This window comes from Triturus cristatus, chromosome 10 (genome assembly GCF_964204655.1).
Source record: "Triturus cristatus chromosome 10, aTriCri1.1, whole genome shotgun sequence".
Classification (NCBI taxonomy): domain Eukaryota; kingdom Metazoa; phylum Chordata; class Amphibia; order Caudata; family Salamandridae; genus Triturus; species Triturus cristatus.
In genome coordinates this window covers 799,447,634-799,466,415 of record NC_140593.1, presented here as the reverse complement: position 1 = coordinate 799,466,415, position 18,782 = coordinate 799,447,634, and the positions used below count along the sequence as shown (strand labels likewise).

The 18,782-nt window shown below is 41.5% G+C and overlaps 2 protein-coding genes across 4 annotated transcripts in view; one reads left to right on the top strand and one right to left on the bottom strand.

The window, feature by feature from the left end:
• Positions 1 to 10,381, bottom strand: part of WDR24 (WD repeat domain 24) — a 175,661-nt gene extending 165,280 nt beyond the window's left edge. The window contains exon 1 of one of the 2 annotated variants that reach the window (XM_085628341.1): positions 10,256 to 10,381. The gene's annotated coding sequence lies outside the window, so the exon portion shown is untranslated. Of the gene's footprint in view, positions 1 to 10,051; positions 10,174 to 10,255 lie in introns of those variants that run through there. The other variant, XM_085628340.1, reaches the window with a different exon arrangement.
• Positions 10,382 to 10,590: 209 nt separating this feature from the next.
• Positions 10,591 to 18,782, top strand: part of JMJD8 (jumonji domain containing 8) — a 106,239-nt gene continuing 98,047 nt past the window's right edge. Inside the window, exons 1-2 of one of the 2 annotated variants that reach the window (XM_085628342.1) lie at positions 10,591 to 10,833; positions 11,832 to 11,991. In XM_085628342.1, coding sequence (XP_085484468.1) covers positions 11,882 to 11,991 — 110 coding nt within the window. In that variant the 5' untranslated portion in view covers positions 10,591 to 10,833; positions 11,832 to 11,881. The remainder of the gene's footprint in view (positions 10,834 to 11,831; positions 11,992 to 18,782) is intronic. The other variant, XR_014969516.1, reaches the window with a different exon arrangement.

Below are 18,782 nucleotides of genomic sequence, written 5' to 3'. Positions count from 1 at the left end.
TTGATGTTGGCAGTCTGTATACCAGCATACAACATCAGCTGGGTTTAAGGGCTGTACAACACTTTCTCAAGACCCGTTCCATCTCTCTCCTGCATCATTCAGAAATGATCATTGCTATGATTGAATTTTGTTTGATGAATATTTTTTTTTTATTTGATGATGTTTTCTATCGGCAGTCACAAGGCACAGCGATGGGCACCTGCTTCGCCCCTAGTTATGCCAATCTAGTCATGGGCTGGTGGGAGGAGCAGGTGGCCTCTCAGCTGGAGGAATTTTCCAACTGTGTCTTGTGGCTACGATATATTGACAACATCTTGCTAATTTGGAATGGTGATATGGAGTCTGCCGGTGCATTTGTCAAGAAGTTGAATGACAATTCATACAATTTGGTCTTCACGGAACATATTAGTAGGACCTCGGTTGAGTTTCTCGATGTTACCGTGGAGATCAAAGATCAATCCATGCATACACATTTATTCTGGAAAAAGACCGCCGGCAACAGCATTTTGAGTGCCTCTAGTTCTCACCCACGCAAATTGGTGTGTAGTATCCCGTATGGGGAATTACTACGCGCCAAACGCAATTGTAGCACTGAGAGTAGCTATGTAACAGAAAAGGAAAACATGGTGCAATGCTTCAGAGATAGGAGTTACCATCAGAGTACCATCAAAGAAGCGTGTAGAAAAGTAGATGAGGTTGCACGCATTGAGCTACTACATCCTGTGCAACTAGTATCAGAAGCAGAAGGTCTGCGGTTCATCACCATGTACTCGGGACAGGCGCATGACTTGCGCCGTGTTCTGGAGAAACATTGGCATGTTCTGCTGACCGATAGCAATTTGCATAAATATCTGACCAATCATCCACAAATTACCTTTAAGAGGAGTAACTCGCTAAGAGACGAGTTAAGTCCCAATGTGGTTACCAACTCGATAACTCTCAAAAGTGGTGGCCGAGCCGGTTTTCGATGTTGCAAACACTGCAAAGCTTGCAGAAATAGTGTGGATTGTACTGCGGTACATTTTTTAAGCATGAAAAAAGAATTTATTATCAAAAAGGCTCTTACATGCAATACTATGTACTGCGTCTATGCACTGACCTGTCCTTGCAATAAGGCATTTATTGGCAGCACAATTCACCGTGCCAAAAAAAGAGTGCTGGAACACGTTAGGGCAATATGCCATAACAATAGACAGTATCCTGTTGCACGACACTTCTTTGAACAGCATGCGCAGAATGAAAGACTGTTGAAGATGGTTGTAATTGATGCTGTCATGGAGAATGCACGTGGAGGTAACAAACTGCTCCACCTTAGACAATTGGAGTCAAGATATATTGTTGATTTCGAAACAATGTTCCCCAAAGGGCTAAATTCTAGTGAAGAATTATCTGTACATTTACATAATTGAGTTAAGCTGTTGAGTGTTGTACATCTTGTTGCTGTTGTGAATCTGATAGACTTTGCACGAAAATGAGATTTTATTGTATTTTTCAGGGATTGGTATCGAGAAAACGATTTTTTGAAATGGCCGTTGATGAACTTGACCAGTTGAGCTATGTGCAACCACACTACTTTGTTACAGTTTTGTACAGTTTTACATAATGCCCACTGGGGCTGAATTAGGGGCATGTTGCGTTACATATCCGCACACCTTGAGTCATTAAGATTGGACCTTATCATGTTTGCCCACTGGGGCATGATTGTGATTTATTGTGTGTAGGTTACGTTTCACGCAATTCTGTGAATTTCTGTACTATTATTACGAGTCTGAGCAGTGAAGTTTCGCTGGTACACACCGCGTAAGCATAACCTTGGGGGGTGTGTGTATATATATTATATTGAATACTTAAGCACCATTGAACAATTGAAATCACGCTATTTTGCCTTTATTTTCAGGTTTAAAATCACGTGCTGTTAAGTATTATTAGTCATTGTATTGAATCAAGTACAGTGCTAAGATGGCCGCCACTTTACCAATTTGCTTTCTCTTTCATTCACGATTGTGTTTTGATGAGTCTGTAGTTTGTTTTGTGGATATTGAATTGTATTTAACTTTAACAAAAAAACTTTGCGGTAAGCGTGAACAAGGCGAAAGCTGAAACGCGTTGTGTTTGCAGTTCAATAAACCAACTTTAAAACTGCAAATCTCCTTGGTGTCTGTGAATACTTTTGGATTTGAAAGTGTGGCTATATATATATATATATATATATACACATATAATATATATAATATATATATATATATATATATATATATATATATATATATATATATATATATATATATAGTATTAATCGATCTCCAAACCACCTTTGATAGTGTTGATCAATTCACACTATGGCTGATCATAACGGATTTGGGAGCTCTTGACAAGCTATTAAAGTTACTAGTTGCACTGCATTCTAGTAATACTGCCTGGTTGAATTAAAGTAGCAGAGGCCATTACACAGCTGAGATCCCAATAGAGCGAGCGTCAAACAAGGCTGTGTATTAGCGCCATCATTATTTGTAAAATCATTAGCGACCCTTGACTCAGACACGCCCAAAATAACTAAAGAGCCGATCCCAATATTACTTTTTTGCAGATGATGCATTGCTAATGACTAGAACAGAGTTATCAATACACTGTCTTTTGGCAGGTTTTGAGTCCTTTTGTGCCGCTAGAAGTCTTACCATCAACATTGGAAAAACGAAGCACGATTCTCAATCAAAAAAGCAAATTGAGAGCAACATTTAGGGTCTACAACAAGCCGCTGGTTCTTGTGACCACCTACGACTATCTGGGAATTTATCTAGATGGCAAACTCCTGTGAGCCCCCCCAGCTGGCCAAGAGTAAACCGTACTGGCTCAGCAAGCTGGCGCAGTACTGAGATTTCCAAAATCATGCAGAAACCGTTCAATAGTCTTGGCTATGCTTCCATATAAAATGGAAGCCAAGGCCGCCAGAATATACGGCTCAGAGATTTGGGTATATAGGAAAAACTCCATTCATCCAAATTACTGAGAACAACTCTTTACGGCGGCTAAGGCACTTGGGCTGCGGAACACCGATGGACGCTTTGAGAGACGATCTAGGTATTGAAAATAGAAAGGGAAAGAAAAGAAAAAAGAAAAAGATAGAGGAATATATTGCCCTAGAACTGGTCAAGTACTGTATCTACAACTGGTCCAATGAGGAGCTTGTCTCATATAGATCCACATTACTGGACATTATGAGAAACCAAAACTATTGCCTATTACCATGGTTTGCCTATATAGCAAGAGTTCTCTGCAATATTTGACTGGAAGACCTCTGGCTTCATCCAGAAAAAAAATAATCACTACGGCTAGCCTTGATGTGATCATAAAGTCATATTGGTCGCATGGGAACCAACTAAAGGTAAGCGGGGCAGGTCCTTTGCTAAAACGCCACATGGCATTCAAACAAGATTACGGCTTTGAATCTTTTTGGAAGAAAGTTTCCCCAGGTGAAAATAGAGTTCTCTACATGAAAATACGTCTGGGTACCCTGCCGGTGGCTTCAGTAACTAAAAGATGGTCAACAAAGTCCAACGAGGGAGTCGATCTGTGTGAGTCAATATTCCCTGGGAGGTCCGGATACAATTATTCACTTCTTTTTGCTATGCCATCAAACACTAAGCATCCGGAAAAAGATTCACGCCTGCTTTTCCTTAAACATAGCATAAGGAAGTGCGAGGAAACTGTGGAATTCTGCATAAGATCAGATGATAAGAAAATCGTTCTAGCTGTCTCCTATTGCTATACATTGCTGCTAGCATTGAGCAAATGTGATAACCCTCTGATGGGCTCTCGTCGAGGGAAATATTAACTTTCATGCCCACTTTTGTATAAATCTACTTCCCCACTAATATCTGATGCACTAGCGAAATGGTTCTTGAGTGGTTAACACTGAGGGGACGACAAATGCACTGGCACTTTATGTTTCTAGATCGATGCTATAAAGATTTATCATGTGGTCCCCCTTTGAGAAGCTTCAGTGACGAATGTCTCTGTGATGATTGTTAGTGATGCCAATATCATGGGGAGCATTAAAGCACAACATGACGACTCCCGAAGGGCGAACACTAAAGGGACAACAAAGGCATTGGCACTTTATGCTCCTAGATCCATGTCATAAAATCTAATAATGTGGTCCCTTAAGAGACATCTCAATGCACCTACAAAGACCAACAAATGCAGTTTAGTAGGAGGATTATCTCGGAGGGGCAACATTTTTAAAGATAGGTCTAGGCCTGAAGTATCTGGATGTTCAAATCCATACGTTTTTACTTATAAGAAAGCAATGGCCCATAAATACATTAACGCCCTCTTAGAATTAGGTTGTAAAAAGATATAATGTGCCCAGTTGAGATATTACATAGAGAAACACACTTCTGCTGCTAATTCGGTGCAATACTATGTTGTTTGTCTGATGGGTTAATATTAAGGCAAAGCACAGCGTACATGCACTTTATGCTCACAAAACGAACTGCACTCAAAAATCTTCCTTACCACCTAGCCATGCATCGTTTGAGTCAGAGTATTATAACGGTCTGGATTAGTGTTCAGCTGAAGGCAGTTAATATGATAATCTACTATAATATTTCTCGCCAACACAATTATCTAGAATTGTTAAACCACTGAACTAAAAATAACTTTTTTATTTGTGATCTTAGAGCCAATTGTGACTTTTTAAATGTAAATGTATTTTGAACGGTGCTGATAAATTGCTAGGGCCTACTATTACTGAGAATAATAAAGATTCAATATCAAAATGCCCATCCAAACAGATCTCTCTACTTTCCTCTCCCTCAACCCATGCGAGCTCAGGACCATAACTATGCACAAAATCTCAGATTTGACAACCCAGTGCAGTAACCAGCTAAGAAGACTATATCGTATGAAATACCGTTAAGGGACCTGTAGAGCTTCTCAAAGCTACCAGCATACTGAAAACATAAAACTGTGCATCTGTTTCTCACACTGCATTCCTATCCATGATAAATGCACCTTAGTGCTCATTATGCACGATGTGAGACACTTCCAGCATAGGATCAAAACAAAAACATCCTTTCAACCATACACACTACAATGTGTAGTGTGCTGCTAATGTAAGCAAGAACTTTAGATCCCGAAACATTATATAAATAAAACTATATGAGCCTAATGGGAGAAAAGCGATGTTAGCACCATTGCCATCATCCCCTCTCCACCCCACAAAAAGGAAGTTTGGTTCGGAGTGCTCCTCTGCCAAATACCAAGCAGTCGGTTAACTTGTTGAGGGGTTGGATTAATTTAAGCTAAACAAGGGATCAAACTAAGATGTTTAATGCATGGGCAACGTAGGGTCTGGTCCAGTACCCCCAGGCTTTCGAGGGGCGCCCTCATACAGCTAGTCTTGCCCTGATGATCTTGAATAATTGTTTTAAATATTGTTTTCCTTTAATCTATTATGATGTAAATGATTTGTGAGGGTCAATTACTGAGATCTTGTAGAAAATGTTCCATGCAACATCCATAAACAAGCATTTACAATGCAATGGTCTCGGCAATATTATAGGTAGAGCTATTGGTATTGCTCATTATTTTTTTATTATTTTTATATCCCAAAATAAATGGCATTGTCATTTCTATTGGCATTAGCTTTTTTTTGCATATGTGATACCTATTGCATTAGCAGAGAGAGAGTGAGGTAGTGAGATAGAGAGAGAGAGTGAGGTATTGAAATAGAGAGTGGGGTAGTGAGAGAGAGTGAGGTAGTGAGATAGAGAGTGAGGTAGTGAGATAGAGAGTGAGGTAGTGAGATAGAGAGTGAGGTAGTGAGATAGAGAGTGAGGTAGTGAGATAGAGAGTGAGGTAGGTAGAGAGTGAGGTAGTGAGATAGAGAGAGTGAGGTAGTGAAAGAGTGAGGTAGTGAGGGAGAGGGATGTTGTGAGGTAGTGATATATAAGCATAGAGTGATGTTGTGATGTAGTGAGATAGAGAGAGGTAGTGAAAGAGAGAGTGAAAGTGAGTTAGTGAGATAGAAAGAGTGAGGTAGTGAGATAGAGAGTGATTGAGGTAGTGAGTGAGAGAGAGTGAAGTTGTGAGGTTGTGAGCTAGAGAGTGAGGTAGTGATGTTTTGAGAGAGAGAAGTTGTGAGATAGTGAGGTAGTGAGATTGAGTGGAGTAGTGAGGTAGAGAGAGTTATGTAGTGAGAGAGTGAGGTAGTGAAACAGTGATGTAGTGAGGGAGAGGGATGTAGTGAGGGAGAGGGATGTTGTGAGGTAGTGAGATGTAAGCAGAGTGGTGTTGTGATGTAGTGAGATAGAAAGAGGTAGTGAAAGAGACATTGAAAGTGAGTTAGTGAGATAGAAAGAGTGAGGTAGAGAGAGAGTGAAGTTGTGATATAGAGAGTGAGGTAGTGAGAGAGTGAGGTAGTGATCTTTTTAGAGAGAGAAGTAGTGAGATAGTGAGGTAGTGATATAGATAGAGGGGAGTAGTGATGTATAGAGAGTTATGTAGCCTTTTGAAGACAAATATTTTAAACATGGAATTATATCCAAAAGCACCTTCAGCCTCTTCACAGAACACCCATGCACTTCAGACAATAACTAAAAGCAACGTCTTCAACGGGTACCCCTTATGTTACTGCTAAAGTATGCAGGTACTGTACTCATTAGATATAAAACCCAAGAGGCATAAGCTTCCTTACTCTTGATTGCTCCCTCCAGATAATCTCTTATTATTTATACACACATCTACATTTCTCAATATATCCTATACCACACACAGCTGCTTCCTAACCAGGTTTACGATATACAGATACCTAACCATACATACACACATGAGAATGGTAATTTCTCAAAAGTGAAATCAATAAGAATGTGTTGCTTGTGATCTAAAGCATTCATCATCTCTTTTTAGATCGACTAAAGAAGCCTTCGACCTCAAGGTGTTTCATTCCTATTTTTTGGGCCCATGAGTAACACTGAATGGCCGTTACCATTCCTTTCCATATATGACTGCTCGTTATTATAAATAGCCCCATAGTACAACTGGAATAAAACACTACAAGCCACTTCTGATACCACTTGTAGGATAAATAGACCATCATAATTTCGAAAACTTCGCTTTCAACACAAATGATCAGTCCGCGTATTATAAATAAATGAATTTGAAATTCTGGTTCTATTTGTGAAATTTGAGTTAAACATCTGGCATGCAGTATTGTGCGATGTCGTAACGCATACAAGTGTTCTTTGTACACACAGACCAGCGCCATCCTAGACTGGTTACTTCACTTTAATGGGTTACAATTGGAACAACCAGTAAGATCACCATAGTTTTGATATGCAATGTCAAAATGGATCAGAAAATATCCCAGAAAAAGCGGCTCACCTGGTTATTGGGAGGGTAGGACATGCAGCGTATAGGCGTACAAATGAAACACACACTTTTACTGGAAAAGGCAACCAAAGCTTTCACGGAAAGCGCCTTTACAGAGTTCACGATCTGAGTATTTACCGCTTGACTTGTAGAACATTTGACATCCAAATTACGCAGAAAAAAAGACATTCAAAGATAACATAATCCGTGCTTTGCTAACTGCAGAGCGGATCTGCTTACTGAGAGACAAAGCAGTGATAAAAGCCTAACAGTTTAAATGTCAATGCAAGGGGAGTGCTAAGCGAGCCATTGCCAAGTTGTAGCCACGTAAAAAAGTGACTGTAAGGAATCCAAAAAAAAGAAACTACGTAGCAGAAAACCACTATAGGAGGAATAAAGAAGCAGGGCTGGTAACACAAACACACGGTGCAAAACTACGATGGAGAAAATACAGGAGACGAGAAACCAGAAGTACAGAGTGTGGGAACAAACAAGAAATTCCGCAGCCAAAAAAACCAGAAAAGAGAAGCAGGTACACATTAGATCCAAAGCAGAATAACAGGAGCCAAGCAAATAAAACGGTGGCCAACAAACTAAGAAACCGACTGCCCTGCTGTACGTGATGGGTGGCCACTACTTAACAGGGCCGGACTGGGAACCACAACCGGCCCTGGCAAAGTGCTCGGCCGGCCCCCTCGGGAGCCGTCGAGCTCTGTGCCAGGGACGGTTTTCGGCCGATTTTGTTACAGGGCCGAGCTACTTAATAGTAAAATCGTGCAGCTGCGTGTTCAGACTGCGGCTGTCTGCTGACTTTTCACCCTGATCTAGAGCCAAAGAAGTTCAAGGATAACCGAGACAAAGCGGGCGGATAAGCCGGTAGCCATCTTGACAGAGAGTATATACTTATTTTTGTAAAGAACAACTTTCCAGGAAAGAAACGTACATCTTCCTATGCGATATGCAAGAGTGTTGTAATGTGTTCAGGTATCTGTATTTTGTTTTGGAAATTTCCTGTGAATCAAATTAAACGACAACATTCTATGATTATTATAACAGTTCCTTATAGTATCGCACAGCGTAAACTTGGAAAATCCATGACTTCAGAATTATGAAGATCTATATCACTAAAGAACACCATTTTTCAAATTTGGACGTATATTTTTTTACTTGCATTGCAGCATTCGGGCAAAGCGACAGTTTACTTTCATAAACTACAACTGGAGAGCCTAAACTGGAACGGCCAAATATCGACAATACAGTTCAATCTACTAGGTGGGAGGCGTTGCTCGGCTCTGACAGTCCCTTTTTTATGCCTACTGGGAGCAAGAAGTAGGACGCTCTTGCGGCTGTCTGAAGTCTCGTTGGTTTTTCCTTTTACTGGTGATTGTTTGTGTTAGAGCCAGTTTACTACAGCTTCAAAATGGCCTCGGGAAGCGGGGTAGGTATCCGATCTTTGGACCACAGAAACATGAGGGATCACTGAGTGCCGCTGTGATTTAAGGGATTGGGCCGATGGGGGTATTAGTCTGAATTTGAAACTGGAAAGTTCCTTGGGAAAGAGCAGAAAAGTGAGGGTTTGGTAGAGTGAATGGACCTGAGTAGGTAACAAGCACACCACTGCCTTTCTCCGAGGCGAAGCAGAAATGCCTCGGAGAAACGCAGCGGCGTTTTCAGATTCGGGGGCGTGTTTCTTTTTCTCTCCTCTTGCCATTGGCTGGAGGAGAGAAAAGCACGCCTGAGAAAGGGCGTGGCTAAAAAGTGGAAAGAACAGCACGGAACACGCCCCCGAATCTGAAAAAGATGGAGCCTATTTGGAGGGACGGCTCTCTCCTCCAATGGCTGGCCTCCGTTTAGGAAGCCAGCCAATGGAGGAGAAGCAAAAAGAGAGGCGGGCTAAATAGCCACTCTAAGAAACATTAAATCTCCGTACTTCCAGGTCCTACATTCGGCAGACCGGACGGTCCCTCGACCTAAAAAGTTTATTTTAGATCAAAACAGGACCTCGCATATGAGAAATGAGAGGGTGTCCCTGAGATTATTTGGAATAATATTAGTGAACTTGTTCTGTGTTACAATATTGAAAACACCCGTCCCTGAATATGAAATGTAAACACATTTAGAATTTGGACGATTCTGTCTGTGCACTATCAGTGACCTGGCCAAAGAGGGTATGAAAAGAGTTAAAACTGGACCATAAAATCAAAGCTGTTCCGAACAGAGGCCCCCACAATAAGTTTGGCCATGGACCCCAAAATCCTTAAGATTTCCCCTAGAATCAAATTCCAAAACATAGGTCTACGGACACCGTCACTTGAGGAAGCATAGTGACGCTGACTAGAGGAAATACGGTCATAGCTTGGGTGCTACGGTGTGCGAATTTAGTTTTATCTTAAGGACAAATAAAATTTGCAATATGAATAACACAAACTGCACCAACATACACGAGTTTAAACTACACCATATGATTATTTGCCAGAACACGGATATTAAAGTAGTAACTTCAACAAAAAGAAGTCATTAACTACTCAACCAAGTACATCTCAATGGGCTATTTCCACTACAGATCTTTAAATAATATTCAAACAGGCTGCGTGCCAGGGTTATGGTGGGTGCAGAGGCGCTCACCCGCGTGGATTAAAGGGCAGCACAACTCGGTAGGTGAGAGTCGAACTACACTCACCACACTCGTAGCGCCTCGACGGGCGAGGTCACTGGCCTGAAGTAAGTGAAAGACCATGAATCGCACCCAGTGAACTGTGAGGGAGGGGACAGAGGTGATAGGCTATAGATGCAGATAGTGGCCGGGTGGCTTTCGGCGGTGGGTCGTGCTACAGGCGCTGCTTGGGAAATGGGAGCGCTCTAGGAGAAACACGCTACCACTCACCAGCCCCTATCCCGTTCAGTTTGGGAAACATGAGCTTTTCAAGGGCTAAAGCCCAGATCGAGCTTACTACGCAGGAAAGTCACCAAAAACAACCTCAGATTGTATACAACACGAGAAGCCACTGATGAAGAACAGAGACGTGCAGCAGCTGAATATTGTACAACATGCTTATTAATTACAGCCAATGAACAGCTGCCAAAACGTACCAAACCAATCACAGACTACTGTATGCTCTTCTCAACTCCGCAGCCAATAAGCAACTGAGAAACAAATCCCAAAGCCAATCCCTTTACAAAAGTTCTCTAAACCAATCCAAGATCACCACATTTTTTATCAGAAATGATATATATCGCTTTCAAACCGGCTTTATTCGGAGTGCTAGTTTCTGTTCTGCAATTGTGTTCTCAATTATATTTATAGCCTAAAAATGCAATAAATTAAAGAATCCTAACGAAAAATAGATTCCTGTCTTAAATAGCATATTGGACAGCGAAGTACTGGGGGCGGCAGATTGGGATGTGCAGATGCATCGGCTACCTCAGGAGGCAAGCTGATTTGGAGAGAGGCTGCAAGCGAAGGTTGGTATTGACCTTGGTTAGCACCCGAAGGAAGGAGTGGAGACCCAAACTGATCTGAATGGAGAATAAATTAGTATGAAGTGAGGAAGTGACTTGATTTGCCATACAATCTATTACCCCGACCACCGTTCTTATTCAACGTCGATTTCCGTGGCGCGCGTTCTCACATTGGTGTGGTCGCACAAAGGTTTGACAAGCCGTGACTTCCTACTAAATTATTATATCTTGAGCCCATACTGAGTCAACTGTGGTAATGTGTTGCGAGTATTGCAATTAACCCGGATTAAAAAATAAAATATCAATCATCTCTGATCTAAATACTGGATTATAGGCCAGTGAAGGTAAGGAAACTGTAGACACCTGTGGTGTCTTTGAAACTGAGACTCCTCGCCTGGCCCATTAACACCAATTCCATCCAACTTCTTACCAACCACGCTCTAAAGGGCGCTATGGAAGCATGCAAACCGGAGAGCTTGGCAGGCTTGTCAGCAGTATCAAGCGCGATAAAAATTCTGCGACACATGCCATGAGGTATCCATTGCCAAATAGTAGAGTAGTGAGAGAGAGACAAACACAGTTACAGGTAAAGAGTGGCCCAGACTATGTGGTCTGGACAGGTCACACAGGCTGACGTGGCAAAGTAAGTACAGTTCATGTCCTGGTATATATCGAGGAAGTGAAACAAAATAAGATAACGAGTGAAGAGAAACAATTTAATGAATGCATTTTTGGTAACCTAGTTCTCCAAGTTGTACATTAAAAAAAAATCGGCATAAAAAGGCACACACTGACATGTATTGCTCTTTCCGGAGTTTAGCGTTAATCTAAAATGATTTGTATACATTTCACGCCCGAGGACTTAAAAAAAAAAGTCACATCAGTTGCATCTGGCATTTAATATTAGAAAAATAAAATTCAGATGTGCTATGTTCTTCACTGTTAAATAAACCAATGCACACAGATAGTATGATTTACGCATTGAGTGTCGGTTTCCCTAGACGGCGGCCAAGGGTGGAGAGATCGGAAGTGGCATCGCTCCTGACCAGACATGATGCGGCAAAGACTCTCGGCACAGTTGGTCACGTGGACGCTGCTTCTGGCACGGATACCCCAGGCAATCCTGGACAACGCAGACTACCAGGAAGTTGACGGGGGCTGGTAAGTAGCTCCAGCTTGTACTCTTGTATTTACGGAGTAACATCACCCTGGGTGGGCAATTTGCTGAAAGCCACTTATACATGCCTGCATTGTGTCTGAATGAGGAAAACAAAGAACAAGAGCTATAACTGTTTCCAGGGCTTGTCATTCAGTGGGAGAAAGTCACTTTTGTTGGAAATCCGATGAGAAGTAAAACTTGAGTAAATTGCAACAGGTCAAGCAGTCCACACACGAGGCAGGTCACACATTAGACGGTATTTTCACATCTGAAACTACAATCCTATGGTCAGACCGTAAGGCCATCCTGTTTGTAGTAACTACCACCCACATCCCTCATCCCCATGTTCACCTCAGGACAATTAAAGGACATAACTGGAGGAATATTAACCCCCAGCTGTTGCAAACCACTCTAGCTTCCTTAAAACCTAACATAAGGCCCGAGGTAAATATGGCTACAGGTAGTTTTAACAATTGGATTGAAACTGCAGTAAACACTTTAGCCCTGGAGAAAAGCTTCACTAGCAAGCGTACAAAGAAATCAGAACCCTGGTTCTGTGACACACTGCGTGCACAGAAACAACTGTGCAGAAAATTAGAAAGACGTTGGAGAAGGAATTACGCCGAAGCTGATAAAACTCTATATGCACAATCTCTGACTGGCTATAAAAAACTGATCTTGGAGAAGAAAAGTAGCTATTCTCAGAGAAAATCCAGCAGGCGGGTAATTCCAGCAAAGTACTCTTTGCAACCTTAAAAAGTCTAGTCAAACTACCTGAACCAAAAAAAGAGGGCAGCAGTGTGGAATTCTGCAACCAACTTGCACGGTTTTTTCGAGGGCAAGGTGCAAACGATCTATGAATCTCTTATAACTAATGGCACTGATTGCACAACTGACAACTCCCCTGCAAGCCCCCAGTGCACCGACAATGTTCTGGATTCCTTCTTTCCACCTATTACAGAACAGATTCTGCAGGTACTCAGATCAACAAAATCCAGAGCACCCTGTGACCCGTGCCCACCAGAAATATTTCAAATGGCACCAGAAATTATTTGCGAGCAACTTAGTTTACTCTTTAAATAAATTATTGGTTCAGGCATCTTTCCTGACGCATGGAAACTGGTCTCAATTCTTCCACTTTAAAAAAAACCTTATCTTGATCCCAGTGAAAGCAGTAAATATAGACCTATTACCAGGATTCCTTTCCCTGCCAAAGTCCTGGAAAAAATCCTTAACTTCCAACTTACTGTCTTCATTTCCTCGGCAGATATGTTGGATTCCTCACAATATGGTTTCCGACAGGGGCATAGCACAGAGACTGCCTTGTTTAAGGCAGCAGAGGAGCTACGGGGAATACTGGACACTTGTGCCAAGGCCGCCCTGATCCTTTTGGATCTATTGGCGGCTTTTTACACCGTGAACCATGCCATCCTAATCAGAAGGCTTCTAAAGGCAGGAGTCAAGAATTCTGCTCTTAACTTGATCAAATCGTATTTGAACAATAAGCTTCAATATGTTCAGATTGGGGACTCTTGCTCAGAGCAGTTTTCGCTTCTGTGTGGGGTGCCACAGGGCTCTTCACTGAGCCCTACACTGTTCAATCTTTATGTGACCTCCTTGTCTGATATCAGGCAGTTTGGCTTTTCGTTGGTCTCCTACGTGGACGACACCCAAATTGTAGTGTCCATCTCAAGCAACTCTGAGGAAACTGCTGAGCGCTTCAGTCAATGTATGTCCCTGGTAGACCAATGGATGAGCGCAAACTGCCTAAAGCTTAACAGAAGCAAAACAGAGGTTCTCCTGCTGGGATCTGATACTCCTTTTTGGTCACAGAACTGGTGGCCTCCCGGCATGGGAACTCTTCCAGTCCCATTCGGTAAGGTGAGGAATCTGGGCATCATCTTTGATGACAGACTGACCTTCCAACATCAGATCAATAAGGTCTCTTCATTGGTGTTTTTAACACTAAAGTCAATTAGGAAAGTGCGCTCGTTCATCCCCCATGAAGCAGTAAAAACACTGGTGACGGTGTTAGCCTTGGCTAGATTGGACTATGGGAATGCACTATATATGGGCCTCCAAAAACAGTACATGCTTAAACTCCAGCAGGGCGCAGCCGCAAGACGGCTGCTGGATATCCCCAAATTCCAGTCCATTTCTCAAGGCTTAAAAAAACTTCACTGGCTTCCTATGTAAACAAGAATAGATTTAAAATCTCTATGCCTAGCATATAAAGCTATGCATGGAACCAGACCAGCGTTCCTAAAAAAACACCTCACCTGGTATCATCCTCCCAGAACCCTACATTCATGTCAGATCAAACTCCTTCAGATACCCAAATTTAAGAAAGCCCGTTGGGGAGGCAGAAGTTTTGTCCTGGGCACAGTGAAATTATGGAACACGCTTCCGATCGATTTAAAAAACAGCTCAACGTTACTTTCCTTTAGGAAATCATTAAAAACGTGGCTATTCTCCAATTATCTTGCACCTTCATACACTGAAATTCCGGCAGATACCTCCGCACAGCGCCTAGACTCCCTTGGGAATTCATGCTCTATAAATTTCACAATCAAATCAAATCAAGATTGCAGGTAATCCAAAGACGTATTCCAATAACGTTTATTTTCGCGGATCGGCAAGATGTGCATACAGCAGAGATCAAGCAGTACAATAACGATAAACTGATCACCCCGTGTATATAAGCCCCCAATCTCTTTTCAAACCCTCCATAGCCCCTCCCCCCGAACCAGCAGTTTACCACACGTTGATGCCTCATATGAAAAGGCATCACACGAAGTGGCATCGCAACCGCTTACCAAAGTGATAAGGATGACCGGAGCACGTGAGGAATCGCTCTGTTGTCACCCTCACAGCAAGAAGAAAACACAATTAGAAAATGCGCACACGTGCATGTAACACACCTTCCCCCCTTTTTTAATAATGTTTTTCTTTACTTTATGTGAAAACATAGTCTTGGAATTTTGCAGGTAGACGTCTCACCCTCAACTCTCTGTGTGCATGCCTAGTTATAACTGGTTCTATACTTTTACTGCAGTCCCCCTCCTACATATCCAAAAAACGCATTACTGCCACAGCTACTCAGGTTGTTCATGCACCCCTTGAATAATGACACTCTATTAACATTCCATACTGTTCCTCCATCTACACATACAGCATTCTTGAAAACTTGAATGACCCGAATAGGATCAGACCAAGAATTGTGCCCCTTTCCTCCAGCACTGGCTTTGCGAACACGAACCAAGTCACCAAATCCACCTTTTGTGTGCTCTCACAACCTGTTCTTTCCCTCAATTCTTGTTTCATCTTAAGTTTATACTCCTCCATTTTGCACCAAATCTATGGCAACCTCATTGACCTTGTTCTTTTTTTATCTTTAACCACCAAGGTACTAACCTGGATCCCGGCTTACGCCCCCTCAATAATTCAAAAGGACTTACTGAGGTGATAGAATTGGGAGATGTTCTATAAGCCAAAAGCATAGATTGCAAAGCGTTTCTCCAATTAAGACCAGCCCTTATAGATAGTTGTATAGCCTCTTTGACCACACAGTTAAACCTATCTACCTGACCATTTGCTTCAGGATGGAAAAACAGCAATCCTCTTATGTGTCACACCACATCTTACAAATACATCTTCCATGCTTTTACTAGTACTTGTGGACAATTGTCGGTAACTAGTCCTTGGGGAATACCTTCTCTACAGAAAACTCCATCCCAAAATTCTATCACCCTCTCAGCTGTAACTTCTCTCACCATCTTGACTTCTGGCCACTTGGAATAGTAGCCATTAATACGAATCCATGCGCCTCTTCTTTGGGTAAAACTGCAAACGGACCAATGATGTCAATCCTTAACTTAAGCCAGGTGCCTTAGGGAGCTCAATAGGTTTTGGATCAGCACCTAAGGCTTTGGCAAACTTGTCACTAACAGCGCATTTGCTACACAGTTTTACTAGGTGTTCAACATAACTATCAATGCCGGGCCACCAGAAATGTTCTTTAATCTGCCTCCTGGTGCTTGAAATTCCCATGTGGCCCTCATAACCTAACTCAATAATTTTCTCTCTTTCAGTTTAAACGGAGGCACAAATTTGTCACCCCTGACAATGCCATTTTCAATCCCCAACTCTTCTCATACTTTAAAATACCTCATAATGTCACCACTCATTTTCCTTTCTTCAGGCCATCCATGTAAAATCCAATGTAGTGCTACTTTGAGTTCATTATTTCTTTCCATTTCCTCCATCCATTTTCCTTCTTGTACTATGGCAAATGAGTCACCAATCATGTTTGTCTTTTAATGTAAACGCAACTTCACAGTCTTCCTTGTAATCCTCTTCATGATCACTACAAGGTAAAGGCAATCTAGACATGCAGTTAGTAGAATCATTGTCTTTCCCATTCACAAATTCTAATTGACATTGAAAATTTTGTAGTCTGGAGGCCAACCTTGCTAACGTAGCGAACATGGTGCAGCCTCCTCCTAGGGCCATCATGTTAATCAGGGGTTTATGGTCTGTCTTAATAATACATTTATTGTCCCACAAAAACGTTCTGAAATGTTCAGCACCCCAAAAACATGCTAGCAATTCTCTTTCAATTACAGAATAATTATTTTTGCATCTCTTAGGATCTGGAAGCATATGCAACAATCCATGCTCAGACATTGTTTCTCTGCATTAACACCCCTCCCAGTCCATTATTGCTGGCGTCAACCATTACTGCACGTTGTTTGCCAACAATGAAAGATCTCAAACAAGGAGCATTCACAATATATTCTTTCAGGCAGGTAAATGCAATTGTAATCTCTTCAGACCAGTTACATTTTGCATTCTTTTTTAGCAAGCATCTGAATAGCTCTATCTTAGATGCATAGTTAGGAATACATTTTGAATAAAACTCAATTAGACCTAGAAATAGTACTAATTGCTCGTTAGCTCTTGGGACTGGAGCCTTGATGATGTTATCAACGTGACTTTTCTTTGGATTAATACCATTCCCACTTATGTTGTGCCCTAAATATTCCACTTCTAGTTTCCTGAACCTACATTTGTGAAGTCGTAAGGTAAGACCTTTTGATGATAAGGCTGAAAGGACCTTTTTTAGATTACAGTCATGATCTTCATGAACTTTTCGGAAAACAAGGATGTCATCCTGGAACGCCACCGCACCTGTTACGTCTTCAAGAGTTTCTTTCATGAGCCTCTGAAACACTGAAGCTGCACTGGCCAAGCAAAAGACATAGGACAGAATCTGAATAAACCTCAAGGTGTAATAAAAGCAGTCAGATTCTTGGAATCGTCATCAAGGACAATTTGGCGGTACGCACTGGCAAGAGCAATACAGGAAAACAGCTTTGCCGCTCCTGCTAAGGTGGAAACATTTTCATGTACATTGGGAAGGAGATGGGCATCAACCCAAATAACACTATTGAGACTGCACAAGTCAACACACAATCTCAATTCATCAGAATGTTTGACCGAAATCACCACAGGAGATACCCATGGTGATGATTCTACAGGTTCAATAATGTTTCCGTTGCACATATCATGTAACATATCCTTAAATTTTCCTCTATATGTTAAGGGTACATTTCTAACTCTATGACGAATAAGGATAGCACCCTCTATAAGCTCAATGCAAAATCTGAATCCCTGATATTCTCCTACTTGATTACTAAACACCTTAGGGACTGATGTTTGTAATCTTTGCATGAATTCAGCATAGTTGTCACCGTTGATAGTATGAGAACCAATGACAAACACTTGGGATTGGCTCTGGGATCCAACCTTTTTCCCATTTCCTCCTGGTGTGGCCATCCTAATAATGATTGTCCTTTTCGTGCTACATAAACTTTGCCAAATGTGTGACTTCCTGTGAATTCTAAAATATCCAACTAAATCAATTTTGTGTCCAGTGTAACCTCCCGGGCAATATCTGGAGCAATTGAACACTTATCTGTGATCTATTTCTTAACAATATCAAGAGAAATAATGGTATACCAAGCACAAAAATGTATTAGTACATGTATGTTTATACCATCAATATTAACATCACACAAAGGAAATTTTGTCATCTTTTCATTCCCACAAATGTTAAGGACAGTGTTAATATTTTCTTCATAATAATCTGTTGCGTCATAGCTATCTTAGTAACCAGTACCATTGTTACGGTTGCTAGTTACATCTGAGTGTGGGTTCTAGATCTAAGCTAGAACAGTTATAGCCAAGACATCAAGCTATACAGATGTTCCTGCTTGCTCTGAATAAACCTACTACAAATCCGTATGCCTGACTGAAGCTTCATTACAATTTGGCGACAGATGATGGGATTACAGAATCATTAAGGATTCACAAGCTACATTCCCTCACTTCTTCAATCCGGAAGAATAATTAACCAATTTTGAGCAGTTGGAAGAGCAAGCAGAGGAAGGAACTGCTCAAAAGAATCAAAGACCCTAAAATTTACCAACGGATGTGCATTCAAGAAGCCTCCTAATTCTCCTGGAATCCAAGATTGTTCGTGACTACTACTTACAAACTTCAAAAAAGCGCTTCATTTTTATACAAGCTGGAATTTTAATTTCCGTTGCTGACTAGCGGATCAATTCAAGCTACACAGTAAAGGTATTCATCTAAAAAAAAAAAGGGGGTAACATTTGTGCTTTGGTAATGTTGGCATTGGATTGCGGTTACTTACTGAAAAGTAACTGTTGCAGCAGTCCACCTCGACTGCATTTTTCGAGAGGTGGCGACTCCCGAGGACGTTCCACCA